A 27433-nucleotide genomic window follows, 5' to 3' on the forward strand; every position below is an offset into this window, starting at 1 on the left:
ACCTTTATTAGATGACTTTTGTATTTGACTGTATAGTTGTATATGCAATGTATTAATTTTATGTTTCATATAATATACATATTTTTTATTTCTTAATGAATTAATATTTATATGTATAAATGGTTTACAAAAATAGAGTATAATTTGGTATTCAATGTGTTCAGTGCATTTAATGTGTTATCACTGTGAATTGAAATAGAAAATCATTAAAATCATTAAAATCAATTAGAATATACTAGATGTATAAAAAAGACTTTTGATTAATAAACTCAGTGAAATATACTAACTAGTGTTAAGATTATTATTAATATAAAGTTTTGTAGGCTAATAAATTTAAGTTAAAAGAACATAAAAATGCTATTCACTTTGGTTTTCTATAGATAAGTGTAATTTCATATAATTGTGTAAAATAATTTATCTAATATATATATTCACGTCATATTTTAATAATATTATCTGTTACTTATGAATTATTGTTTATAACTACATGTAGTTAATGATACTCTAAACTTGAATTTATAATGGAAAATACAAATTTTTCATCAATTTCAACAGTTCCTGATGTTTACATCTTCGATTGTGATAATGAAGCAGAACCATATTGGCAAATGATGGTAGTGTTTCTACTAATTAATTTTTTAGTTGTTGTGTATTACTAAATTTGGATGGGTTATGTAAAAGATTAAAACACAGAATTTACATTGTTTTTATTAAAATGAATGTGTGTTCTTCTTATTCCTTTTTTGAATGTAATTATGTAATCAGTAATACATCATAAGTAATATTTAAAATAAAAACACATTTTTAATCATTTTTACATACTATTATTATATTCTTCTTCATAGTTTTCTGTAGAAATATCATGTATTTAAATAACATTCATGAATCATATTTGGTAAATGTCACTGTTTATAAAGCATAAGCATGTGGTTTATATTCTATAGCATTTTTGTCTGCATTATAGTTATATAGTTTATGAAAAATTAAAATATCCTTCAATAAGAAAGTTTTTAATTAATAAATGAAAATTGTGATATTTGTATTAAAGAAATTGTCTTGCTCAAACTAAACAGCATGAATCAGATTGTTCAAAGATATAATTCTTCCTTATCTTTAAACAAAGAGTGCTCTGTTACTGTGCTTGTATTTGTTTTCAGTTCAACACACAATTGCTCAAGCAGCAATGTTAACATTGGACAAATTGCTCAGTTACAAACTGGTAGTTACTTCTTTTCTTAGTACTCATGATATAAAAATAATTAAAATTAATTTAATAAGTGCTAATCAAAATAAAGTCATTTTGCATTAATGTTTAATTATATTTTATGTTTTAAATATGATGTGCAATTGTATTGACATACAAAAAATTGTATAGAATAATTTTGTTGATCTGTGTAAAGTAATACTGTAGTGAGTGTACATTTGTGAAGTGCTACTTAAAAATAAATAATATTATGGAGTGGACTTGGTTAAAGGACTGGTGGCATCTAGAAAAATGGCGTTATTGTAATGATAAAACAAATTCTACATATGACTCAAATGTTGGAAACATCACAGACTTGGATATGCGGTGCTGTTGTGATGAATGTTTTGTATGTTTTTCTATTTTTTTAACATATTATTAAAATCAAGATTTTATAATATTTAATACTGTTATTGCATTTTTGCAAATATATTTTGTATAAATTTACTCATAATACAGTTTTAATAACTATCAAATTATAATATTCTGTTCAAAAAATACATTTTTATAGTGATTAAGTTCATGTAATTTTATGTTACTCATATTTGAATTTACAAGTAAAAATATAAAGTTCCAAATGAAAATTCTACAATCTATAATTATTAAATAGAAATCTGAAATGATAAATCATCGGATGTTTCCATATTATTTCTTTGTTGGGTGGACATATAATATGTTTGTAAAAATGATACTTTTAGTATTCCATTTATATATCCCTTTTTATGTAGGCAAATAATGCATGTGGTTGATCTTTAATTTTTACATCTAATTGCATGGAAAATAAAGAATGTAATAAATGATAGAATGAATAAAAAGTCGAGACTGTATGAAAATTATTCTAAACAAACTATTGACAGACCTGGCTTTTTATCCTGCTTAAGAACATACTGGGTGAGCAATATTTAACACAATAATTAATAGAAATTTTTATAAACTTTTAACCAATCCCATGCTTATATTTATAATTCTATTTTTTATATCATCAATAGCTATTTTTAAATGTGTAAAGCACTACGTGAGTACAAACTGTAATAGGAGTAACATATAAACAATTTGTGAGAGTTATATACTAGGACAAACTATTACTAAATAAATATGAATTTAGGCCGAACTGTCGGACGGGTGTAGCAATGATGATGGATGCATGGGTGGAAGTGACTTGGAAGGAGAAGGGAAGCAAGTTTTGGTTGGAGTCTGTGCGATGGCAAAAAAATCTCAAAGCAAACCTATGAAGGAAATTTTGACAAGATTAGAAGAATTTGAATATATTAAGATAGTAGTATTTCCTGAAGAAGTTATTTTGAAGGTATTATCAACAACAAATGAAGAATCTTTCTATTTCATTTTTATATAAAAACATATATTTTTCAGGAATCTGTAGAAGATTGGCCAATTGTTGATTGTTTAATAAGTTTTCATAGTAAGGGTTTTCCCCTTGACAAAGCTATAAATTATGCTAATCTTAGAAATCCGTTTATCATCAATAATTTACCAATGCAGTATGATATTCAGGTATGTTGTTTATCATACATATTGACAAATATTGCAAACAATAAAGGGTATTTTTGTTCATAATATACATTGTATGTTTGATAGGATCGTAGAAGAGTTTATGCTATTTTAGAAAGTGAAGGTATTGAAATTCCAAGATATGCAGTCTTGGATAGAGACTCATCTGATCCGAAACGTATGTTATTATATATATTTATTATTTAATTATTTTATGTTATGCATATATAATAAAAAAATCACTTTAGATCACGAGTTGGTGGAGTCAGAAGATCATGTAGAAGTTAATGGTGTTACATTCAACAAACCATTTGTGGAGAAGCCAGTATCTGCAGAAGATCATAACATTTATATTTACTACCCTACATCTGCAGGTGGAGGCAGTCAGAGATTATTTAGGAAAGTATGTACTGAATTAAATGAGATTTCAATTCATAAAATAAGAATAAATCTACTACTTGTATCTGTTTTATAGATTGGAAGTCGTAGCAGTGTATATTCACCAGAATCCCGAGTTCGTAAGACGGGGTCTTACATTTATGAAGATTTTATGCCAACCGACGGTACAGATGTTAAAGTTTATACAGTGGGTCCGGATTATGCTCACGCAGAAGCGAGGAAAAGTCCTGCATTGGACGGTAAAGTTGAGAGAGATTCAGAAGGAAAAGAAATTCGTTATCCGGTTATATTAAGCAATGCTGAAAAGCTAATTAGTAGAAAAGTATGCCTGGCTTTCAAACAAACGGTTTGCGGTTTCGATTTACTTCGGTATGTAAAAATTGCATTACAAAGAATAATCTTATTTTTCTTCTCTTTCTTTCCTATGTTTAAATAATTCATAATTTTATAGGGCAAATGGTCAATCGTTCGTTTGCGACGTAAATGGATTTAGTTTTGTCAAAAACTCTAATAAATACTACGATGATTGTGCAAAAATTTTAGGAAATATGATCTTAAGGGAATTGGCACCTACTTTGCACATACCATGGAGCGTTCCCTTTCAATTGGACGATCCGCCAATTGTACCTACTACATTTGGAAAAATGTACATCAAGTTTATTTTTGTACTCACTTTTTTAAATTCTTTGTGGATATTACATTTTTTCCTAATATTTCTATACTGCAGGATGGAATTACGTTGTGTAGTCGCTGTTATAAGACACGGTGATAGAACGCCGAAGCAGAAAATGAAAGTAGAAGTTCGTCACCCAAAGTAAGTATGTTATGTAAATATATATCATATGATTAAAGAAGATTTTCCTTTACACTTTTTCATTTTCTGTAGATTTTTTGAAATATTTGCAAAATACGATGGCTACAAGCATGGTCACATCAAATTGAAGAGGCCTAAACAATTGCAAGAGATATTGGATACTGCGCGTAGTTTATTAGCTGAGATACAGCATCGGGCAGCTGGACCAGAATTGGAAGAGAAACAAGGGAAACTAGAGCAATTAAAAAGTGTCTTGGAAATGTGGGTATTATATTTGCAATGCATAACTTTTATTTCAATTAAAAAAAGGATTAATCCTAAATAAAAAAAAAAAGTATCCTAATTTAATAAAAATTATATTTTAGGTATGGTCACTTCTCGGGGATAAATCGTAAGGTACAGATGAAATATCAACCAAGGGGACGGCCAAGAGGAAGTTCATCGGACGATGGTAGAAAGCATAGAATAATCAGAGAATCTGTAATTTTCTATTTTATTTAATATTGAATTTTAATTTTTGCTAGATCGACTTGGAGAACCGTCGCTTGTTCTGATACTGAAATGGGGAGGAGAATTAACGCCAGCCGGTCGTATTCAGGCAGAGGAGTTGGGAAGAATATTTCGCTGCATGTACCCCGGTGGTCAAGGTAGACACCTTAGTGGTTCGTATCTTATGTTCATACGCTTATCATGCTCATTTTTGAGTTAATTTATACCTCATGACGAGATTGTTTATTTAATAAGTTTCATATGTTGGCTGATCTCCGGCTGGACTTATTCGTTTATCTGGACTGCTCAATTGAGCGTACGCATATAATATACTATCGCTATTTATCTCGCACAGTATATATACATACGCATATAAAACAGTTTAATTATGAAATAGAACCCGTGTGTGTGTGTTAGATATTTGAATTCATAAACTTGTTACTCGTTTATTATTTAAAAAACGAATTATCGATCAATTTTACGCAATTGAATTATCAATGACCTCATTTTGGTTGAAGGATAGCAAAATATCTTACTCCTTTACGAAAATGTTTGATTCATAGATAATTTCAAATGTTATTTCAGAGGAAGACTCAGAGATGTTACCAAACCACGGTAACTTTTTATTCTGAATCAACGCTTGTTCATAGTTGTACGTAGATTGTGCTACAGATGCATAGAAATAGTAACTTGGAAGCGATAATTTGATTACAAAGTTTTTGTTGTACAGTTATTGCTATTTACATGTTAAGAATGTATTAAGCATCAGAAAAAATGCTGTTTCTATGCTAATTCAATGTATATTCTATTTTTACCGCAATGAAATGCTTTATAATTCAAAGGTAGTTGCTTTTATACATTTTGTGGCCTTAAATGTTTATCTATTCTATTTTTTTTATAGGTCTTATAGTTACATTTCATCATCCATGTAGTATCATGCCTAAATGACACATACACATACATGGCAAATCTGTATATATTGTTCTATTTTTTTATTACAAGCAACTTTAGTCAGTTTTTTCATTTCACAGGAATAAAAGATAAATATACTAACTTTCACAGTGTTCAATCATGTATATATATTTTATCTACATGTATATAAATTGATGTACAAACAACGATTCGTATAGGGATCTTTCATGATCTTTCTACCAGAACATAGATCACTCAGTGAAATCATATATACTTTATGTTTGTTAAAAATGACGGATATATTTCACTTCTACAATATTTTCTTTGCCTAAAATATTTATATTATGCACGTATAGGTGATTATGCGGGCGCACAAGGTCTAGGACTACTTAGACTTCACTCAACGTTCCGTCATGACCTGAAGATATATGCCAGTGACGAAGGAAGAGTTCAAATGACTGCTGCAGCGTTTGCAAAAGGTTTACTTGCGTTAGAGGGTGAATTAACGCCTATATTGGTGCAGATGGTTAAGAGTGCTAACACTAATGGCCTATTAGACAATGATTGTGACAGTAGCAAATACCAGAACATGTATGTAAAACAGAATTTGAAAGTGTTATGGCGAAATATTTGAATAAATTGTAACAATATACTTTTATAGGGTAAAAACACGACTCCATGAATTACTGCAGCAGGACACGGAATTTACGCGGGAAGATAGGGAACAGATAAATCCTGGCAACGCATTGAGTATCAATGCAGCGATGGATTTCGTTAAAAATCCTGTTCGCTGTTGTCAGCATGTTCACTCATTGATACAGAAGCTAATGGATATTGTGCGCATTAAGAAGGATGATCCTAAAACGAAAGGTACAACCTTATATATAATTTCATTGTGATATTATACTCATTTATCTAATGTATTTAGATGCGATTCTTTATCATGGTGAAACGTGGGAATTAATGGGTCGTCGATGGGGGAAAATTGAGAAAGATTTCTGTACCAAAAACAAAAGATTTGATATATCGAAAATCCCTGATATTTACGATTGCATAAAATACGATCTGCAACATAACAACCATACATTGCAATTCGAGCATGCAGAAGAATTGTATATTTACTCTAAGTACCTGGCAGACATTGTGATACCGCAGGTGAAAATTTTTAATAATTCGTACCTCTTTAAAGGAACAGATTAACTTTTAAACTTTCATAGGAATATGGATTAACAGTACAGGAGAAGCTTACAATAGGACAAGGCATTTGCACTCCCCTTTTGAAAAAAATAAGGGCTGATTTGCAAAGAAATATCGAAGAATCAGGAGAAGAAACTGTTAATAGGCTCAATCCAAGGTAATATTGGACATTTATCATTAGACATTTTGTATGCATGATTGCTAAATATTTCAGGTATTCCCATGGTGTTTCGAGTCCCGGTCGACATGTTCGCACCAGACTTTATTTTACAAGCGAAAGCCACGTGCATTCTCTGCTAACTGTTCTACGTTATGGTGGTTTACTTGATGTGTGTATCTCAAGTTTATTTTACATACAAGTGTGCTTTACCGAGATACTGATACATTTATTACACAGGTAATAAAAGATGAACAATGGCGCCGGGCTATGGAGTATGTTAGCATGGTTTCTGAATTGAATTACATGTCACAAATCGTTGTAATGCTGTACGAAGATCCAACTAAAGATCCCAGCAGCGAAGAACGTTTTCACGTTGAATTGCATTTTAGTCCTGGTGTGAATTGTTGCGTGCAGAAGAACTTGCCACCAGGACCAGGTTTCAGGCCTCATTCCCGCAATGAAATTAGCCATAATGTGGTAATCGATATTTTTATTTAATATAAAAAAAAAAAAAATAAACATTGAAATGTATAAAGGTATACATAAATCAATTGTATTCCCAGGGTGAAAGCGGTGGTTCTGCTCAAGACACCATTTCGCAGTGTAGCACTCGAATCGAGGAAGAAGATGTAGAATTGGGAATTTTGGAGGATGACTTTATGAATCTGCCATTACAATCCGTATGTATTAGTTTTCCTTATAAAGCATTTTAATAATTCAGCATTTTTTCCAATGTAAAGGATACACCTCCACCAGTGATGGAAACTGATGTTGCTGATTCAACAATGGACAGTCCAACGACTAGCAGAGCAGTTGATATGATGGACCTGGATCCTAACATGATGGATGAACCATTTGACAGTGGCTTTTTACAGAGTTCGGCGCCAATTCCAATAAGGTAGACGGATTTAAATTTTCGACGATCCCTTTTTCAATGGATTGAATAACTATTGAATCTTCATCAATGTTCAGTGCTAGAACTGTAGCTGGTCACGAAGCAGCTAGGCTTGGCAGCCAGTTAGCTGCTAGTCAACGTCAACGATGCTATGTAGAAAGAGGAACAATTGTCGAACCACGTGCTCGCAGTTATGATCACCAGAGACAGGACAAGCCTGAGAAAGGTAAGTAGTTTAACGCACTACCTTAACGAATAGTGTATATATCGTATAACGACCAAGCTAATCTTCTTTGATTATGCATGACAGTAATATTTAACAAAGAGATTACGAAAACCTTATAGCATCATCGTAACTATACTGTTACTATAATTTAGCAATATATTGCTAAAGAAACAGTATATAATATAGTATTGTAAGAGCAAATTACATTTGATTTCATTTGTAATGTTCTACTTTTTGGGTACTTATGGTTAAGATTAACAATCAGATTTTCATCAGAAAGCCTGGTGTTTTTCGTGTCTTTTTTTATAGCTGCGGACAAGCTGCAGTATCAGAGCTTGGACGCGGTCAACAAAGAAGGTATGTCAGTTCCTGTTATACTTTCAGCAGGTTATAATATATTGTCTTATCATGGGTGATGATCCTTGCAGGATATTTCACAATACTTAAACTTTCAGTATTTTGTATCTTTGACATCAAAAGGATTCACAATTCTTCTGTTGTGTTGTCTTCTTAGAAAAGTTAACTATCTAGTTAATCATACAAATATACTCTCTGCTTTTGAGATAGCAATTTTTGTAGCTGCTGATCGCTGTGATTTTGCATCTTTTATTTCTTCTAAAAAGTATACAACAGCATCCTTTGTATTTACTGTTATTGCAGTACCTTTTAAGCAGCATTGTCTCATAGTAAACTTACTATTAATAGTAAAAGTACATACATAATCTTCTGTAGTTAGTGTTCAGTATCATGCCTAATCCTTAATGTTGCATTATTATTTTTTTTTTATATATTATATATATTTTATTCTTTTGTATTATATTCAGTTTTGTGTGTAATAGATCGTACGAGCGATGTTTAGTTTCTGGTTTCAAGTATTGTAACATTGTAAAATTATTGTCAAAGTTGAAATTTTGATAGCTTGATGGATAGATATTTTACAATTGAAACATACTATACAACAAGTGAGAACACAGTTAATGGAACTAACTTAACAAAAGGACACAATATTAGATGGAAATAGAAAAATTCAGTTGAAATAACTCTTTGCTCAGCGATAGTTGTGCGCGTGGAAGCCAACTAATGTATATGCACGACTGTTTGGATTACATATTGATAAACGTAGTGTAATTCATTCAGCCGTCGTCCTAATTCCTTCATTCCTAACTCACTATTCCATCGAGATTCGCAGTCGATAGTGCTTAGTTATTTTCTAAGATCACATCACAGCTTTTTCTTCGTATATACTTGGTAATATGCAGTTTACCATACTAGCACATCATTTTTTAATTTTCCGTCATTTATAATCACATTTATTTCACGTACATTTTACATGCTAATTTATTAATACTTATACTTTTTTAAGCATTATTTTTGTACTTTCTTTGATTGCTCTTACCTTAATTTCTTTTTTTAAATCAAATACTTTTTTTTATATAGTAATATTTGTGACCTTTTACGTTTCCGTCTATACCATCAAAGTACTATTTGATCGTTTCATTGGTATTAGAAATTCTAAGCACAAACGAAATTGGATCTCCACATATTTATCTAAACAAAATCAGTCTCTGATGGCAATCAAATATTTGACAATTGGAATGCAAATCTCACGAGTGAAATGGAATAATTATGTCAAATAAAATCTTTGATTGTCATCATTATGTAAGATCATAATCACATTAACTGTCAATAGAGTGTTCATAGACTAAAATTGATGTTGTCTGGTTGGCTTACTGGTTGCATGGCTATCGTGTGCCGTGGGTGTGTAACATTAACCAAATTTGTGCCTTCTAAACGCAAGCAAGTCAAAGTATATGTCGTTCTTTTCCAGTCTATTTCAGTTATTTTATTCCTCCATTGGTAACGAATCTTTTCTTTGAAACGTCGTCTTCTGTAAACTCTAATAGTATCATTATCTTTTAATCTAAGTTCATAGTCTATTGTAAAGCGGAGTACCTAAAAGTTTTTTAAAGTATTCTATTAAAAAAGTATTTTGAATTCTTAAAATATGGAAGATCCTAAGCTTGAAAAAAAATCCTCCCAATAAAAGTAACAAAGGTAGAGTGATATGTCAAGGGGGGACTTCATCAAGTCTTTAATTGTCTCAAGATCCGACGACGTGACCAAAGGTTCTTGCCAATGCTTATTTTGATTTCTTCGGTAATGGGTTTATTTAATCGTCTATTTCTTTTCTTTTCTTTCCCTCCTCTGTACCCTGTCCCGCTGTTACATCGTCATCATTCGTTCATTTTTAACTGCACCGTTCTCTCTTTTCTGTACATCGTTCATAATGAATACGCATGCGATACATCACAATACGATACAGAGCATGTAACAGAACTCCATTTAGAAAGATCTGGCCAGGGTTTGCTGCACGTGTCAACGGAAAAAATACCGGGTCTACCGCATTCGTTCAGTTCACCGGAGCTACCACTTCCCTTGATCAAAACCTCCACTTCGAGCTCGACACCTTTGGTGACTTTACACAAGTCTCCTCTAGTCTCACCGAACAGCAGGACCACCTCAGACGTGACGAGTATCGTGATACCAGTCCCCACGATTCATTCTTCGTTTTTCAATAACGATCCCGTACAGCCCAACTATTCTGACCCACGTTCTCAGAGTAAGAAATACGGACGTTCTCATTCAGAGATGATTCTCCCTGGGATCGAGTGTAGCGGTGAGTTGATCGATTCCTCGAAACCGCCGCGAAGCAATCCGTGGTCAAAGCCAAAGCGTTCCCCTTTCTTCTCGTTATCCTTGCGTGAAAGAACCCCAGAGACAGCGACATCCACGGGGCAAGTCAAACTAGAAAAACGATCTCGTTCATTGTCACCTTATCTACCCAAGTGTCTTTGTTATAATTGTAACGTATCGGAGCTGATCTTGAGGAGCAGGGATCTACCGCCAGTCGAGCGTTCCAACTTTGACATTTACTTCGCTCGTTCTCTTTCGCATAAGTTCTTTAATTGTTCATGTTACTCGAGCCTGCAGGAAAATGGTTCCAGTCATTCCTCTCGTAGCATCTCCTCGAATAATAGTTACGGGAATTTCAAAGGAATCCCTGAACTAAATCATCCTGGTTTATCCTTTGCGTGTCCGAAGCCATCCACGTTCCTAGAGAGACAAAGTGGTTTTGGTTCTTGTTCAGAGTCAAGGTTCGATCGTTGTTCAAGAAGCCGGGACTGCAGTGAATTCGTGCCGCCTAAGGAGAAAGAGAAGTGGAGGTTTAATATGAATACGTTGAAATGTACGTTCAGTGGTGATAATGTAGTTGTGAAAGTACCTGTATCAAGCAGAAAGATGTCTTGTCCAAATCTGAAGTCCGATGTGTTCTCTCGTGTCGATTCAGTTTGTTCTATTGAGAATGACCAAGCAGTCGGTGTTTGTTCAAGAATATGCAGGCGTTGGTCTTGTCCCAATGTGAATCTCCAATGGCACGGTAGCCTGGTAGAGATATCAGATCATAGTAGTACGCTTTGTCATACGTCCTCTGCGCACGATAATGATGTTCACGACGATCACAATGTTCCTCGCAAGTATAACCATCGTTCCAAGAGTCCACGTGCACCGTTCTCCCGACTCCAGCCTCAACGATCCTTCTCATCTCCAGACACACGACCTTCGATCATTCAACCTGACCCTACCTGCACAGCAAGGCGCCACCGTCACAGTATCTCCGGACAGATGAGTTATTTCAAGCTGTTGGGCTACAACGTCAACAAGAAGCTGACAGGATCAGCGAACAGTCTGTTCAGTACAGCTGTGATCAGTGGCTCTTCCAGTGCCCCGAATCTCAAGGACATGGTGCCGCCTCATGCTTCTGCTGTTGCTGGTAAATTTCAGTTTTACCTTTTCTACAAACTTTTATCGATCTTCAACTTCTTCACATGCTTGCTTTAATTTTTTAGTTTTTTCTTTCTGGTCCTGTTTAATTAATGGAACCAATTCAATCTTCTGCTCGTTAGCAATAGAAGGTTTTGGCGGTGTACCGCCAATAAGACCCCTGGAGACCCTTCACAATGCACTGTCATTGCGTCAATTGGATTCCTTCCTGGAAATGATGACTAGTGCTCCTCTGTTCCGGACACCAGCTTCGTCGCCTCCAAAATATCCTTCACCCGGTGGATCAACCCATGAGTCAGTTAATCAGAATCTCAGTATTGGAGGAATCAGTCGCGAGTACCACTCTTCCGACTTGGAAGCTGTCAGGTACCGTAAGAAATTAAGTAAACCATCCTTGTGAGTATTCAGTTCTTTCCCACTTTGCTTTCTTTTTTTTTTTTTATTCAGCACAACAATTTTTGCCGAGAGAGAGTCAGGGAGTTTGTATCTACTTGCCCTGAAATTTCTTGTTTCTTTTTTCGTTTCAATATTAATTGTGATTTTCCTCTCAGGTATATTACTCCAACTCCCATACAGTACAAACCTTCCAATGATGGAGAGACTTGTGACATCAGGAATCAATTGTCACCGACTAGTCCTAATAGTAAGTGTTGTTTTTTTGTCAGAGATGTTATTTAAGTTTAATATTAGATCATAAAGGTTTATGCTCCTGTAATATGTGTTTACTTTAGGTACTGGATGGAGTAGCGAACCACAATCATTCCTGTCTTCCGAACCCTCGTCTCCCGCACCCACGTCAACAGGAGAGTGCAGTATGTCCATAAGTTTGATCAGCAACGATGGGTAATAATTATTTCGTTATTGATTCAATGAAAAACATGGATCGCGTGTGTCACGTACATTTTACATTTTTCACAGAGCGCAACCATTCAATATGGGTCCTAAATTTCCCACAACTCCATGTCTGGACGTGGACTTCAATGAATTTTGTATAAATATAGATCAAGAGCATAGAGAGGGTCGTGGAAGTGTATCGTACACAGATTATTACAGCAATGAGGATGGTCAAATTCGAAAATGCGGCTTTGGAGCTGGCTTCAGTAGTAATCTACAAAAGATCATGCGTACAGATGATCTTCCTGTCGATAATATGGATGACGACGAGGATCATACGATAACGTTAAAACAGACCGAAGAACAAAAGAAACAGGATGTGAAGCAAATATTTGAGCAGAAGGAAAATTTAAGCACAAAATCTAGCGGTGCTTACAAGAAAATTGGAAGGTAAGTTTTTGTTAAAAAATATTCTCTTCTGTGATTGTAAAAAGTAAACGAAGTTGATCGGTTTATTCCTTTAGATTTCTCGTTGAAAGCATGGAAATAGCGGATGAAGACGTTAGAATTAAAGAATCCGATAATATAGACAAGCCAAAGCCGTCTGTCCCCCAGAAAACTGAATTTTCCAATGGAGATAAAGTTCAGAAGGGTAAAGATAATACTGAGGGGAATCAGGATCAAAAAAGGCTTCACTCGTCCAACAGTTGCAAGAAGAAGAATTTCTTTCGATCTCAGAGTGTCTCCATGCCGAAGACACCAACGCAAAAACATGAGACAAATTACAGCTACAAATGTACCTCCAAGCTAAGCTCTCTTTCGAACATGTCGGACAAGGATTTGGAGGATTGGAAGCAAAGTATGGTAAAGTCGAAAGACCCTTCCTCAGATGTAACATCAGAGGAACCAATTCTGACTGTGGCAAGCAGTATGACAGATAGCTCTAGCGTGATAATAGGTTTTAATGTCCAAGAAGAGAAGAAAGGAGAATCTGATCCGTGAGATCTGACCATGGAAGATAAATTATTACATATAATGTTGTTAAAAGATTTGACGTTATAGATAAATTGAAATTTATATCATATGACCTGAATACTAGATGTGTCGATGAATTTTTGTGGAAAGCAAGTCTCGCACGTTTTTAGTTGTAACACAAAATTGAACACATTTATTGCTGCTTTACTTTGTACCTTGAAACATGTGAAAACATTTTGAAAGCGTAATTATTAAGAAAAATTTGTTCAGTGTATGAATTCATTGATTCGTCGCTGTTTGAAGAAAAAGGAAGTATTGAAATGAAGGTAACATTCCTTCTTAAGATTGTTTAATAATATACTTATCACATTGCACGAATTATTTTTAAATTGACGCTTGTACATATTGGTAAGATAGTATTTTTGTAGATAATGTATGTGCAATGTTAATAATACAATAGAACGTAAGGTAAAATGAGTTGAGTCACGAGAAAAAATGTTTCTTATTAACAACCTGCCACAGAGAAAAAAGAAATTCGCACTTTTCACATCTAGTCTTAGATTGTGTGTTATTATACTAACTTCGTAAAATTATTTGTGTACGTATTGCAAAAGTTATAAAAATTTCTCATGACTCAACGAATTCAAAATATACCTCATTTGCAAAACCAAAATAAAGAAAGGAAAAGGGTTTAAAAGTTCCTTTCATGCTAAGTGCTACTATTACTTTTTAATCTGATAAGCGTAGTTTTGCCGATGCAAATAGTATATGAGATGTACCTTTTATTAAGTTATTTGTTCATTTGAAAAAAATTGTACCTTACATATTGACTCTTAAGTATTAATACTACAATATTCCTTTTTGTTTGTTACTTAATGAATATATGTAACGAAATTATTCTAAACAGATTTTTACAAATGTACAAATGCTATGGATTATGAAACATTAACTCAGATTACTATAATTATACGATAACGGTTCTCTAACAAAATATACTCGTTTCAAGAATTGATGTAAATATCTTACAGATTAATCTGTTACAGTAGAAGACATACTATTTTTCTTATAAATGTTTTTTAGAACGCTTCTCGTTGAAAAAAATATAATAGTGAGAGTTATATATATAGACATAACTGTGGTTTTATATCGACCCCAAATGTTTGAGGTGCTACGCGAATCAAAGTTATTATGTTTCTGACTGATTTTATAGTAAATTTTATAGCCATTAGGGATAAAATCATTACATTTGTGGGAATATGATGTAAGTACTTGTTTAATATTATCACGTACGATATTTCTTTTACTCTGAAAACACTGAAAATGTATTTCCTATGGATTTTGTGTGCCTTTGCAGAAACAGTATTTTTATCTTAACTGAACAAATGAATTAGTTTAAAACTCTATTAGTAAATACTAATATTCCCTTAAGAGAAATAACCAAGATGAGTTTAATATTATTGTAACATTTTTATTTCCAGTGATAAAGTTTAGTGAAATGTACTGTAGTTCTTACAACCAAGTGATACAAATTTAGTTCATTTCCAGATATGAACAACCTACTTTTCTTTAATGTGATTCGTATTGTAATAGTTTAAGAAATATTAAGTTTTGAATGTACCTTAGCAGAAATATTTCTATGCAAAGGTATGGTTGTAAATTTTAGTAAATAGGAGCAATTACAGCATTGTAAGTGTCGAGCAGTTTACAAAAATTTCACAAGATGTAAAAAGCTTTAATGCTAGAGCACTGTTTTTTAAGCATTTTTTGTTCAACATATAAGATTTTTTTTAGGCAAAGCATTTATTATTGTACAAGCAATACATTAAATGCTTTATCTTAATTAGGTTCTAGTGTAATAATTGTGTCTCGTGTATTATTACTGGTGTCAGTGTAATAATGCTGTTGAAATTCATTAAAAACACCAGAATTTCTCAAAAAATATGTAGAATATACATGTATATGTACAAAGTGTCAGATTACAATAAAAAAATAAAAAATTTAATTTATCTAATCTTATTTGTAATACTATCGGATTTCGTCTTTGATAAGGTCAGATAGACAGGTTTGCGATAATGATCGATTTCATTTATAATACTAAAAAGTTAAATATTATATATTGAAATAAAAGTTGTATATTTTTAGAGACTTACTTACCTTCTACACGTTGCTACTTTAATCATTCTAAATGATAAATCGAATCGGGTATTTTTTGAATTTCGTATAGGTGTGAAAAGTCCATTATAGTTGAAATTGATGATCATCCCTATAATATAATAAACAGAAAAAACATTTACAACTGTTTAAAAACGTTTCAATTAATTTATACGTTATAGAAAATTCGGTATAAATATCGCGTATAAGTATAGTATTTATTTTCCAAAAAATATCATTGTAAAGCAACGAAAATTATGAGAAATTCAAAGATACAAAATAAAATACAATGCTTATCTTTTTATCAAATTTATCTCATTACCGTGTCTGAATAGTAATACTTTTTACAAAGAAGAATAAAAATTATCAATTTACACGAGTTCGAAAGCAATGATACTTTGTTAAAACAAAAACTACCACTCTTAATTCACTTTAAATTAATTCTATTTACATATAAGGACCTATAATGAACAAAAATTTATCACGAATATCAAAGCAGATGCTTTTAACATGGTAAAGGCGCGAATAATAAATTTAAAATTAAAAAGCAAAAGCTCAAACGTGATTGGCCGACATAGTTGGGCAATCTTGGAATCCGTGAAATAAATTATATGAACCCCGTAGAAGAAATAGTTACGCGGGAATATTTCGTCTCAAATTATTAACAAACATTTCACGATATTTTAAAAACTATAATATTTGTTACCTATATTCAGCGTTAATAACCACGAAATATATAAATTTGATTAATTTTTTAGAATTTATATCCACGAAACTCCAATACGAGAAATCCATAACTATGTGCTTTTCATGAACTGTCAGAAATATTTTTAGCTCACCTGTTTTTCGCTACAGTAATAAATTTCAGCAATACAACACACTGAAATGTAGACCTTCCGTTTTCTTTCATACACGCGCATATTTATCTAGTTTTTCACATTACGTTCTACAAAACTTAAAAGAAACTGCAATAAGACGTCACATAATCGCGGCAGAACACTTACTGAGGAAACTTTCAAAAATGATTGCCCATGACGAATAGATTAACGCATACGATTGGTCGAAGGGCGAATCACGTGGGTAGCAGATAATTTTGAGAATTTAAAAGAAAACCGCGAACTAATACGAACATGTAATTCAATAAAATTATGCTATATATTTTATTATCATTTTCTAAAAATAAAGATTAATTCAATATATATGTTGTATTTCTTTTACTCACAGTATTCCTTTTTACCTCCTATTCATGCATTTCTCCAAGATTTTATACTAATTACTTAAATAATATACTTTTTATCTATATTTACGTTATTTTTAATAGAATAAAGTATGAAACTTAAAACTTGGAACTACAAAATATTTTGTATATTAAATTATCGTTGTATTGATTTTACAACTTCTCAAGTCTCATAATTATTTATATTATTTGCAAATATACGTACAAAATTCCAACCATGCTAAGCTAAGAATCAGATTTCGCTTGGATTTATCCTATTTTACGGACACCCCCTGACAAATCTGCAATATAAGCGGCGTACCATTCAAAAAGCTGGAAATCTCTGTGACGAAATCGCGTAATTGCTGTCAGTGGCGTGACCCTGTTGCGGGAGGCTCGTTCATTGTTAGAAATGTATCAGAATTAGATCAAACGAACACGTGCACCACGAGGGGATGAACCCAAGTCTGATTTTTGACACCCTTTACGTCATCCTACATATTTCTCAGCTAATACTAATATCAGAACATAAGGAAATATTGGAACAACTGAATTTTTTCACATTGTAAATTATGCACAACAACTATAAAATATATATTAATTCAACTAACATAATTGTTATCTAATTATTGAAACAATTGAATTGTACCCTGTAAAAACATGGGCTACATGTATCTAAATTGAAGTAGAATTAGAGGTGAACCATCTTCAGTAGGTATACAGGATAATTTTTAATATTTTATTTTTGCGCATTTATTAGAATTCTTTGAATAGCAAAAATGTGAAAGAATAATTTTCAGAATGTGTAAGAAAATGGTGGTAGTAAATCCTTTTGTTTTTCAACGTGTCCCATTGAATTAACTAATTTCATATGTGTTACTATAGTTTACGGTGCAAACCATTTGCGTTATATCGAGTATCTTTCATTCTAGAAAAGCTTCGAAATTCAGCCATGAAGCATTTCAGCGCCGACGCTCAGAGCATCGATCCAAAGCGTCAGCTTGCAGTTATGGATATAGTGCATATTACCCGACTCGAATTAAAGATCCACCGACACAGTTAATGGATACAAACCAGCGAAATATGTATTATATGTTAAATAAATGAATATATCCTCTGCTCGAAAATTTCGTCGAGTCATTTATAAAGAAGAACATAACAAAATTCAACGTGTCGTTCAATTTATCTAACCATCATGAACATACAAAAATCCATTTTTTCCACTTTCAACTCGTACGAAATTTCCTTTGAAAAAAAAAAAGCGCAAAAGATATTACAACGTGAGAGAAATGAAGCTAAATTTCGCTGGAAATTAGAAAGAAAAAATGAAGAAAGAACCATGGGGTGTGAAGCATCAGAACGCAACAATAACAGAGATGATCTCAATAGGATGACTGCTCGTGGCCGAATATTAATATCTTTATGCACCCTCTGGCTCTCGAAGCAAACACAATGCGATTTGACACGCAGATAGTACGCTGGATGTTTATACGCGTTAGAAGGGAGAACTTAGCGTCAAGTGAATCGGTTAATATCTATTTAATTAATTTGGGGGAACAAACCCTCGGTTTTGACAATATGTTACCCTTCTGAGGAGAGTTTGTCACAGTTTTCTAAGTGATCCTGTTACGGGCTCAATTTATAGAACAATTTGTCTCGAAATGGACACAGAGAAATCGTAATATCCTAACTTCCTGAAAATTGTATCAGTCGTAATTTTAGAACGAGCAAATCATCGAGAAATATATCGTGATTTGGTTTAAACATCGATGAACAATTTTTAAGTAGCGTAATATGAAATGTCACATTTTTTTAGGGACGAATGATAATCGTTTTTAAATTGAAACGAACTTACAAAGAATTGTACGAACTTTAACTGTAACACGAAAAAAAAACCCAGAATTTTTCAACACTCGAGCAATCATTTGAGTGATAAATTTGCTAATGAACATAAATAAGATACAGTGGATTTCGGTTAATTGGGACGCCGGTTAAGCGGGACCGCCGTTTATTTGGGACAGATACTGAAGAACGGAATATAAATAAATAAATCGTTTTTGGCTTCACTTTTTACGTTGTTCAGATTTTGCCTGTTGAAACTCGTTTTCTTGGGACAGCCGCTTAATTGGGACAAATTAGTCCGGTCCCAATGTGTCCCAATTAACCGGAATCCACTGTATTTCATATTACATTTCATATTACTTAATTAATTTATCCGGCGTAACAAAATGTTCTTCCTTCTTTCACTATGAAATAAAGTATTTTTTCTTACTGTATTTAAGAAAAATTTTACGGTAACAGAATATTTGCTAATGTCCTCGTACTTATAGCTGTGCTTAATGCGCTGACAGAGAAACTTTATCGGATGATTACACTCCATTCAGTACACGTGTCATACCATGACTCCAGAAGGGAGATAAAAGGAGTATCTGTTAATCCTTGTTGAAAATAAATTTCCCTATTCGCTGGAGGATGGTCGAAAAGTAAATCAGCGTAGATTTAAATCTTCAAAAAATTACCACTACTGTTTCTACCCTCTTCATTTCAATATAATCAAAGTTTATCGAAATACGGTCTAACAATAATGATATTTCATCTATATTCAATAGTAGACTCCAGAAGTCACGATGACAAAATCACAATTTTTACAAAGTACCTACAACAGAGGAGAAGAGAGTTAAAGTAAATCAAAGAAATGTACATGATCCTAAAAATTTTTCAACAAATAGTTTGTCCATCTTTAACATATACCACGGTCGATAATCCCAATATCGTTTAACCCTCGACACCTACGAAACAAGGCACACGGTAAGGGTTGTTACAAGGCTCCACCCTATTGCAACCCCCTGTCCAACGATCGTGCTTCATTTGAGCTCGTACAGGGTGAGATTCTCCAATGAAAAAGCAGGATCACGACGCAAGCGTTCACGAGTGGTGAATAGGAGGGTGGCTTTGAAAAGGGGCGGGCTCGAGATTGACCGAACTACGGGAGTTCGATTCCCTGAACGAGGGTATCCTTCGTATTCTCAGATCGAAGGTGACACTCGCGACAGTGACGAACTTTTATTTCCCTCGTCTCAACATACTTTTTCATTGTTTTTTTTTTTTAAATCAAATCAGACCAAGTGTCCTCCTGAGCTCGCTCACCGCTGGACAGAATCCGGGATATGAGCTACACCGAACCGTTGTGGGAGATCAATGGAAATCAAGCACCAGTGGGTATAAATAATTGGAAGTGAATTAACTAGCGGTGAATATACTTTTGGAATTTTTTTCGTACGACAAAGACGTTCCCTGAAAATATTCGATGGTAAAATGTTATTTTGTGCGCTTCTCCAAATTTTAGTTTCATAAGATTTACAATAATTAGAAAGTTCTAAATATTTTCGCACTGTACAAACAAAATGTTCAGTAAAAATTTTATCAAATCACCTTTTCAACCCTTTCCGGACCAAATTCTACGTTTTTTTTTTTTTAACTTTTTCATTAATTTCGTCATTTAGACGTTTCCTAAAACACACAAAAAAAAAAAAATTAATCACCCGAACTGTTTTCGTTCTAGTGTGACTACAATATAAAGAAGCATAACACAAATGAGATAATTTATTTCTTTATTATTATATGTTATATTTGTTATTTTAAAAAATACGAAATATTTTTAACGGGTCTCTCTAGACTCGTTGAGTTGAAAAGGGTTAAATTTTGTCTTTTCTTCAACGAGATTCGATTCATTTTCTATTCCCTTAATTGAAATGGCGATGCTTCTTTGTTAATATCGAGAAACAACGTGCAAATAAAAGTAAACGTAAGTAAATGAAATAGGTGATTACAGCAGATATGTCACAATACGTCAGTGGAGAACTCGGAAGCTACCCAATGTGGGACAGTTCTGTCTTATACCAAGCTCCGCCTCCTTCGCATTCTCATGTTAACGAACACGGATTATATAGACAACCCTGTGCGTTGTTACATCAAAGGTAATTGCTGCTGTCTTTTACGCAGAATTCTATGATAGATGAACATCGAATTCTAGAGAAAGACCAAGAAAAAAAAAAGAAAAAAACAAGTTAGAACAGTGCTTCGTTGTGATTGTCTATCCTTGAAAATAATTTCAGCCGGTACACACCTAATGGCAGATCACCCAATCTTCCATCTTCTACTACGAAGAAGCCAAGACGTCGTGTGGCGACTGTTTCCCAAAGAAGAGCAGCAAATATTCGTGAGAGGCGTAGAATGTTCAATCTGAACGAGGCTTTCGACAAGCTGCGCAGAAAAGTGAGCCATTTATTTCAATACATTATTTAAAATATTAATATTTTAAATAAAATTTAAATGTTAATATAATTTTTACATTAATTACTCTGTTGAAAACGATCTTGCGATCTTCCTGCATCCTCAGGTACCAACTTTCGCGTACGAGAAGCGGCTCTCGAGGATCGAGACGTTGCGTTTGGCTATCACGTACATCGCGTTTATGGGAGAGCTACTTGGTATTGAACCGAGCAGTCCAAAACCGGAATATATCCCAAGAGAATACTATTTACCGAATTAAACTTACAAAATTTGTGTGAAAAAGTGAAAACCGGAGAATTTGATCGAAAACAATTTTTTTATGCCATAGAAGTACGACCATTACAAATATTTTTGAACTCATTTACACAGTTTCATTTATAATTTCGGTACACCAATGACAATTTTTTCACCTGAAATTAACGTAACTTTTATTATTCATAAAGTATCATGCTAAACAGGGATTAAATACAAAAATGATACATATTTCAAAAAGTACCGAGTCCAACCTCCACACATCGATTATTCCCCGTTTCGATATTTTAACATATATTGAATTTTTTTCAATTCGTAATGTACCTTTTAAGATATATACACTTAAAGAACGAAATGAATTATCATTTGGTTTTTACATTTTGTTTTCGATAAATTGTAGAAATAATGTGTATCCAATTAAATACGACGTGAAATGCATCCGTCGATTCTTTCATTGCTGTATTAAATCTTACATAAAAACTTGATGTACATAATTCGAACACTCGTGAAAAAGTACACATCGTCGATATTATTAGCAAATATTTTAAGTTTCTATCGATAAGCAAGAACTACGTCGAACTAATCATTTGTATGGACAAAAAATATCGAGTGCAAAGTACATTTAAGAATGTAATGTCGTATGTATTTCAAATTAAGTGAGATAGATATAAAACGCGTCAAACATTGTAATTCGATGTGTTTAACGCATACACGCACGTATATAAGTGTTACAATCGAGTGTTAAGTGAATTACAGTAAGTGTAGTTAAGAACCATTTGAAAAAAAACATTAACTAACACTTAATGTTTATGTGATTTTATGAAATAAGATAAAAATCCGTGTCTTCCATAATTTATGTAAATCTGCTTATTATATATTACCATTATATTTAAATATAAGATGTACAAACAGTATTACCCATATTTAAGTTTTTTATACAAAACAAACTTAATACCTTATTACCTTACGTGAATAACTAACCACCATCGTAAATTCCTCTTGGGAAGCTATAGTAAAACGGTATTGACGACGAAAAATCACTATATTTGCATTAAATATTTCATTAATTGATGTGATTATTTTATTAACAATATGTTACAGAGCGTTTTAGTAATCTGTTACTTTGAAAGGATATTGGTCGATTCTAAATATCGATTCGAGAATACGTTTGCGTTAGATATTCTGGAGCAACTTCACGTCAGTGATAAAGACCCGGTTCCAGAAAGATTGAAAACAAATGTCACTTATACCGCGTAAATCAATTTTTGGATTTATTACATTCTTTTGTTTAGCTAGAAGTGTTACTGCTAATAGTTATAGAAATATGAGTAGTCTCGCAGATGTTCATTCCGTTGCATATGTAACAGTCCCAACGGAAGACGTTGCTAAAAAATTGGCACAGTAGGTGATCTATATAACCTGCGAATAATTACTTTTCTAAAGATTAATTATGATTTTAATTTACAGTGGCTTAGTGAAAAATAAACTAGCTGCATGTGTTAATATCATACCACAACTTACTTCTGTGTAAGCATCATGTACAATTTTTATGTATATTACAATACTTTGACTTAAAAAAAGGTAACAATTTTATATTACAGATATGAATGGAAAAACGAAATCAATGAAGATAGTGAACTTTTATTGGTATGAATACATATAATTTTGAAAGATAGTACACTGAAATTATTAGGATATATTTTATACATTTTATTTTTGTTTCAGATGATAAAAACGAGAACTGATACTGTGGATGCTTTGACAAAATATGTCATGTAAGTATAAATTTTAATATTTTCAAATTATATTTCTCTAATTAATTGTTAATTGGTTTTGAACAGGGAGAACCACCCATATGAAGTCTGTGAAGTAATTTCATTACCTGTAAGTATTATTTAATTACATTTTAATGCAATGTAGTTCCACAATGGAATATGCATAAAGATGAAACAATGTTATATTTTAGATTAAAAATGGGAGTGAAAAATATCTTAAATGGATAAGTGATATAGTTCCACCTATTGATCAAAGGCAACAATAAAATGGTATTTTTTTATTTGTATATGCTTGAAAACTTTAATGTAATAAGTTGTAATAAAAACATTTATTTACTACACTTTAAAATAACATGACTTTACAAACTTTTCATTACTGTGAAAAGTTTATATTATTTAGCAAAGAAAACAACACAATTCGCTAAAATACAACTTAGAAGTATTATAATTGAATTAAATTTGAACACATTAATATGTATACACCAGTAAACAAATAATTAATGAATTTTAGTTTAGTCGATTTTGTATAAATGCTACACTACTAAAAAAATAGGAAATTTGAAACTGTGTAAATCTAAAATGAATACAAAAATAAGTACTATAATAATTAATTATACACACTTTCTTTATCTTTTGTGTTTTCCCCTTCCACTGAAAAAATGTATTATTACTACATTATTAATGTTCTCATTTTTTATACCAGCAAAATTAACTAAATTATGTTATCCACCACATTTGTGTACATATTATAACAAATTTGTCATAGTCCAATACATTTCATTACTGAAATATAAATTGTATCTATAAATATTAATTAATACAGTCTAGGTGTGTGCAAATTCATATTTAAAAAATAATTACAATTTTTAAAAAGTCAATGTTATCTGCCACCCTCGTATCCTGGATAAAGCAGTAACAAAGCGGACGACAAAGATTCATTGACTTCCATGTTGTAATTTTTATCTAATAAATGACGACACGATGGACAACAATGTACGCCTGACGAAAAACTACGTTTTAAGCAATTAAAGCAAATGTTGTGTGTACATGGAATAGTAACGGGTTTATAAACGAGCTCCAAACAACAAGGACATGTGAATCTGCAATTAAAAAATTATCAATATTTGGAATCTCAATACCATTGAAAACGTAAAGAATAATGTAATACCTTTCTGAAACTTGTTGCAAAAATGCAGTTTTACCATTCGATAAAGATTTGCGACATTCATCCCACAATTTTGTATTTGCTCCATCTTCTTCAATATATTTTACCACTTCAGTTTCTAATGCGTAACCTTCACGTTTCTGTTTTTTCTTCGGTGGTTCTTCGCTATCCGGAGTATTAGACTTTTCTTCTTCCGTAAACTCGTTCCTCTTTTTATTCGTCTTATTATTTTTTGCCATTGCTTCCAAGTATCCATCTGGATACATCGGTTTTAAGCCAAGAGCAGTTATTCGTGCTTTACCCTCTTTAGTCCATGGCGCAGGAGCTGGATCGTCTCTCCTGAATAAATATCTCCATACACGAAAACCGCTTTTACCTGTATCCGGATAGTACTTTACCACTTTGTATATGCCATCATATCTATAACAAAAGTATTCTTATGTACACTAAGTATCGCTATATAATAAAATACAAATAATAATTATACCTGTTGCCTTCCTCTGGCGCGTATTTACTATGTTTAGCAAGCTTAAAGTTTCTCACAACCCTTACAGGTATACCACCTCTCCAATTTTCAGCTGTAGCACCTACTGTTGCATTGAGTTTGGCATTACAATTTACAGCTAATGCTCTATTCATTCTAGTTAACGTTTGATCACAACTCTGTTCAGCTGTCCTTTTGTTCCCTTTAGAAATGTAATACATTAATTTGAGTATAATAAATTGATTTATAATCAAGTATTGTACCTGATAGATCCCTCCCTCCAGAGCCAGTATAAATAAATTCATCACCATTGTCTATATCATCTTCATAACCCCCAGATAACACAATAGAATATGCACAATCTGTTGCTCTTCCATGAATTCCAGCTATATGTGGTCTATGCACTCCCACTTCAGACACCTATAATTTATGTTTGATTTATACAAATGTGTAAGAATTATCCAGGTTTCCAGGATTCTTTTGAAGTTTCAATTACCTGTACTCTATACATCCAACACATGCCAACTTCTACTCCTGGAATAGGTCCACGATGATTTGGTGGAACTATACTACATTCTTTTGTCCTTCCTACACATGCCATTCCTTTGCCCCAATCCCTTTTACTATTGCTATTTTCTTTTGTTATCTTTTTTGTCTGTTTTAGTTTATCACCTGCCTTTAAAAAATGATCAGTTATACAATCTATAAATACTCTAACACTAAATTTCATTGTATGATAATTAACCTTCACAATTTCGTTTTCATCATTTTTACATTCTGGACAATACCAATAATCTTCTTCAGGTATAGATGTTAATGGAGGATTTAAACAGCGTAAATGATAGGCAGAGTTGCACTCATCACATAATAAAAGATTGTGTTCATCTTCTTTACCAGCACAGATTCTACAACCACATTCTTTACACTTCTTGCGAGGATTGTCCAAACATGCTTCACAATTAGCTTGAACACGTCTTCGTTTACCACTACTAACCATGTGTTGTTCATCCTCAAGAGTTCTTTCTTTAAGTAGTATTGGCTCCTCAATTGCAAAAATCTCACCTTTAGGATTTACTTTATGATTTTCAAGTGGTTGATCTCTGTTTATATAGCAGTACATTTCAATTCCACAATAAATTAAATTAAATACAATATTAAAAGTTATATAATAAAATTTACCTTCCAATATGTAATGTTCCATTAAGTTGTAGTGATCTTTTCTTTTTATCTATTTTCAATATTGTGAAATCATACCATAATCCAGTTTCTTTTGGATTATCAACATTGTAATTAATCATTACTTTTTGACCTATTTTTAAGTTACTAGATTGTAAAAGCTGTCTTGCACGTGGTCTTACTGATGACTCAGGTACATTGAATGGTGGAGCTTTGTCATCAAATTCCCACTGTACATTATAAATAAGTTTATCATCATTTTTGAAGATTTTTAATATTATGGCCTCAAACCAAGCTCCATAAGTTTGATCAAGACAGTCTACTGCATCTCCAATTTTATAATATAAACTTTCAGCTTCAATTAATTCTTCCTCTTCATTAGAATTATCTATACTATCTTTTTCAGAATTAGAACTATTAGTAGTAAAATTACTACTTGAGGTAGCATTATTTTCTACATCATCAGCTTGTACTCTCACCATTAATTGAATTACATCATTCAAATTAACATTATAATCATACAACTTGTAACCATTTTCTAATTGTTTACCACGAAAAAATAATCGTTGCAAGTCTACTTTTATTTGTAATTCCTTTTCAACTTCATGCTGCAAAATGATATTTTTACTTTAATACATAAACCTGGATATTTCAAGCTAAGTAACATGAGCACCACTATCAAAGCTTTCATAAAATGCAGCTAAACAAACATAACAAGAATATTCCAAATAGATAAATATAGATAAAATGAAGCATTTATTTATTTTGATTTACACATATTCCTATTTATAGAAACATTGCTTTATTAAGAAATGAAACAAATACATTTAGGAATATAATTTTGTTTCTTATACCAAAAACCTGCATGTTAATATTAAAGAGGACACCAATTACATATGAATATCAAGGTTCCCTCGTTATCTAAAAAAATGCTTTTCACCTCAGATTTAAGTACCTTAAAATCCTCTACCTCCGTTAATTTAGAGATAGTTATTATCGCCTCCTGTTTACCATCCATTGTTCTCACTTTCACGTACATTTTGATGCGTTTATTTGGTTAAAGATTATAAAAAAGAACTTCTATTTATTTTTTTAATCCGTCGATCTACGAGCATCAAACCTAAAATATTATTCACCTTGTTAATAATAACAGAAGTACAAGTAAACTGAACGAAATCGCCACTCAATTGTTGCTGTCACTAGTGGGCTTACCACTTGTTGGTGTTTAGTAAAATGAGAAATTTGGCGGGAACAAATTGTGAAGGCATATGGCGGAAGAAACCTAACCGAAAAAGAAATTACATGTCATGCGCATATTTCGTTCTTTTCATTGGTGACTTCCTTAAGAGCCCATAGGAGAACTATTTATAAAATTCATTATACAATGTTGAAATTATTAAATTTAATATTAATTTGTTTATAATT

General features: G+C 32.4%; 4 protein-coding genes across 4 annotated transcripts in view; 3 read left to right on the top strand and 1 right to left on the bottom strand.

Moving 5' to 3' along the window:
- LOC108570599 (inositol hexakisphosphate and diphosphoinositol-pentakisphosphate kinase) overlaps nucleotides 1–13523 on the top strand; it is a 14426-nt gene extending 903 nt beyond the window's left edge. Inside the window, exons 3-29 of the mRNA XM_017932483.1 lie at nucleotides 2349–2549; nucleotides 2615–2755; nucleotides 2840–2930; nucleotides 3001–3155; nucleotides 3228–3520; nucleotides 3603–3797; nucleotides 3879–3965; nucleotides 4038–4226; nucleotides 4331–4416; nucleotides 4490–4627; nucleotides 5040–5069; nucleotides 5723–5957; nucleotides 6028–6236; nucleotides 6295–6521; nucleotides 6584–6720; nucleotides 6778–6892; nucleotides 6961–7200; nucleotides 7287–7403; nucleotides 7464–7621; nucleotides 7696–7844; nucleotides 8154–8201; nucleotides 10168–11676; nucleotides 11810–12053; nucleotides 12239–12330; nucleotides 12419–12530; nucleotides 12606–12971; nucleotides 13046–13523. Of these exons, the coding sequence (XP_017787972.1) occupies nucleotides 2349–2549; nucleotides 2615–2755; nucleotides 2840–2930; nucleotides 3001–3155; nucleotides 3228–3520; nucleotides 3603–3797; nucleotides 3879–3965; nucleotides 4038–4226; nucleotides 4331–4416; nucleotides 4490–4627; nucleotides 5040–5069; nucleotides 5723–5957; nucleotides 6028–6236; nucleotides 6295–6521; nucleotides 6584–6720; nucleotides 6778–6892; nucleotides 6961–7200; nucleotides 7287–7403; nucleotides 7464–7621; nucleotides 7696–7844; nucleotides 8154–8201; nucleotides 10168–11676; nucleotides 11810–12053; nucleotides 12239–12330; nucleotides 12419–12530; nucleotides 12606–12971; nucleotides 13046–13523 (6042 nt within the window). The remainder of the gene's footprint in view (nucleotides 1–2348; nucleotides 2550–2614; nucleotides 2756–2839; nucleotides 2931–3000; nucleotides 3156–3227; nucleotides 3521–3602; nucleotides 3798–3878; nucleotides 3966–4037; nucleotides 4227–4330; nucleotides 4417–4489; nucleotides 4628–5039; nucleotides 5070–5722; nucleotides 5958–6027; nucleotides 6237–6294; nucleotides 6522–6583; nucleotides 6721–6777; nucleotides 6893–6960; nucleotides 7201–7286; nucleotides 7404–7463; nucleotides 7622–7695; nucleotides 7845–8153; nucleotides 8202–10167; nucleotides 11677–11809; nucleotides 12054–12238; nucleotides 12331–12418; nucleotides 12531–12605; nucleotides 12972–13045) is intronic.
- Nucleotides 13524–20700: 7177 nt separating this feature from the next.
- Nucleotides 20701–21415, top strand: LOC108570600 (protein Fer3-like). The gene is made up of 3 exons (XM_017932484.1): nucleotides 20701–20840; nucleotides 20979–21138; nucleotides 21263–21415. The coding sequence occupies exons 1-3, from the start codon at nucleotides 20701–20703 to the stop codon at nucleotides 21413–21415; spliced, it is 453 nt and encodes a 150-aa protein (XP_017787973.1).
- Nucleotides 21416–22619: 1204 nt separating this feature from the next.
- On the top strand, nucleotides 22620–23449 carry LOC108570646 (protein CutA homolog). The gene is made up of 6 exons (XM_017932535.1): nucleotides 22620–22809; nucleotides 22876–22935; nucleotides 23010–23055; nucleotides 23134–23183; nucleotides 23250–23292; nucleotides 23375–23449. The coding sequence occupies exons 1-6, from the start codon at nucleotides 22646–22648 to the stop codon at nucleotides 23447–23449; spliced, it is 438 nt and encodes a 145-aa protein (XP_017788024.1). The 5' UTR covers nucleotides 22620–22645.
- A 614-nt stretch (nucleotides 23450–24063) lies between these two features.
- On the bottom strand, nucleotides 24064–27047 carry LOC108570648 (E3 ubiquitin-protein ligase UHRF1-like). The gene is made up of 8 exons (XM_017932536.1): nucleotides 26964–27047; nucleotides 26012–26616; nucleotides 25578–25932; nucleotides 25329–25508; nucleotides 25096–25252; nucleotides 24836–25034; nucleotides 24352–24768; nucleotides 24064–24283 (listed from the first exon to the last, which is right to left on the bottom strand). Exons 1-8 carry the CDS (start codon nucleotides 27045–27047, stop codon nucleotides 24064–24066), a joined length of 2217 nt encoding a protein of 738 aa, XP_017788025.1.
- Between the last annotated feature and the right edge of the window lie 386 nt (nucleotides 27048–27433).

Source organism: Habropoda laboriosa, unplaced genomic scaffold, assembly GCF_001263275.1.
Source record: "Habropoda laboriosa isolate 0110345459 unplaced genomic scaffold, ASM126327v1 scaffold101, whole genome shotgun sequence".
NCBI classification, from domain to species: Eukaryota; Metazoa; Arthropoda; class Insecta; order Hymenoptera; family Apidae; genus Habropoda; species Habropoda laboriosa.

Bases quoted from the DNA above. Each gene is read 5' to 3' on its own strand.
- LOC108570600 (XM_017932484.1), top strand. From the start codon at position 20,701: ATGTCACAATACGTCAGTGGAGAACTCGGAAGCTACCCAATGTGGGAC. The intron at 20,841-20,978 runs GTAATTGCTGCT...AAATAATTTCAG, and splicing joins TGTGCGTTGTTACATCAAAG to CCGGTACACACCTAATGGCA. The intron at 21,139-21,262 runs GTGAGCCATTTA...CTGCATCCTCAG, and splicing joins TCGACAAGCTGCGCAGAAAA to GTACCAACTTTCGCGTACGA.
- LOC108570646 (XM_017932535.1), top strand. From the start codon at position 22,646: ATGTCACTTATACCGCGTAAATCAATTTTTGGATTTATTACATTCTTT. The intron at 22,936-23,009 runs GTAAGCATCATG...TTTATATTACAG, and splicing joins ATACCACAACTTACTTCTGT to ATATGAATGGAAAAACGAAA. The intron at 23,184-23,249 runs GTAAGTATAAAT...GGTTTTGAACAG, and splicing joins GCTTTGACAAAATATGTCAT to GGAGAACCACCCATATGAAG.
- LOC108570648 (XM_017932536.1), bottom strand. From the start codon at position 27,047: ATGTACGTGAAAGTGAGAACAATGGATGGTAAACAGGAGGCGATAATA. The intron at 25,933-26,011 runs GTAAATTTTATT...CTATATAAACAG, and splicing joins GGAACATTACATATTGGAAG to AGATCAACCACTTGAAAATC. The intron at 25,509-25,577 runs GTTAATTATCAT...CATTTTTTAAAG, and splicing joins ATGAAAACGAAATTGTGAAG to GCAGGTGATAAACTAAAACA.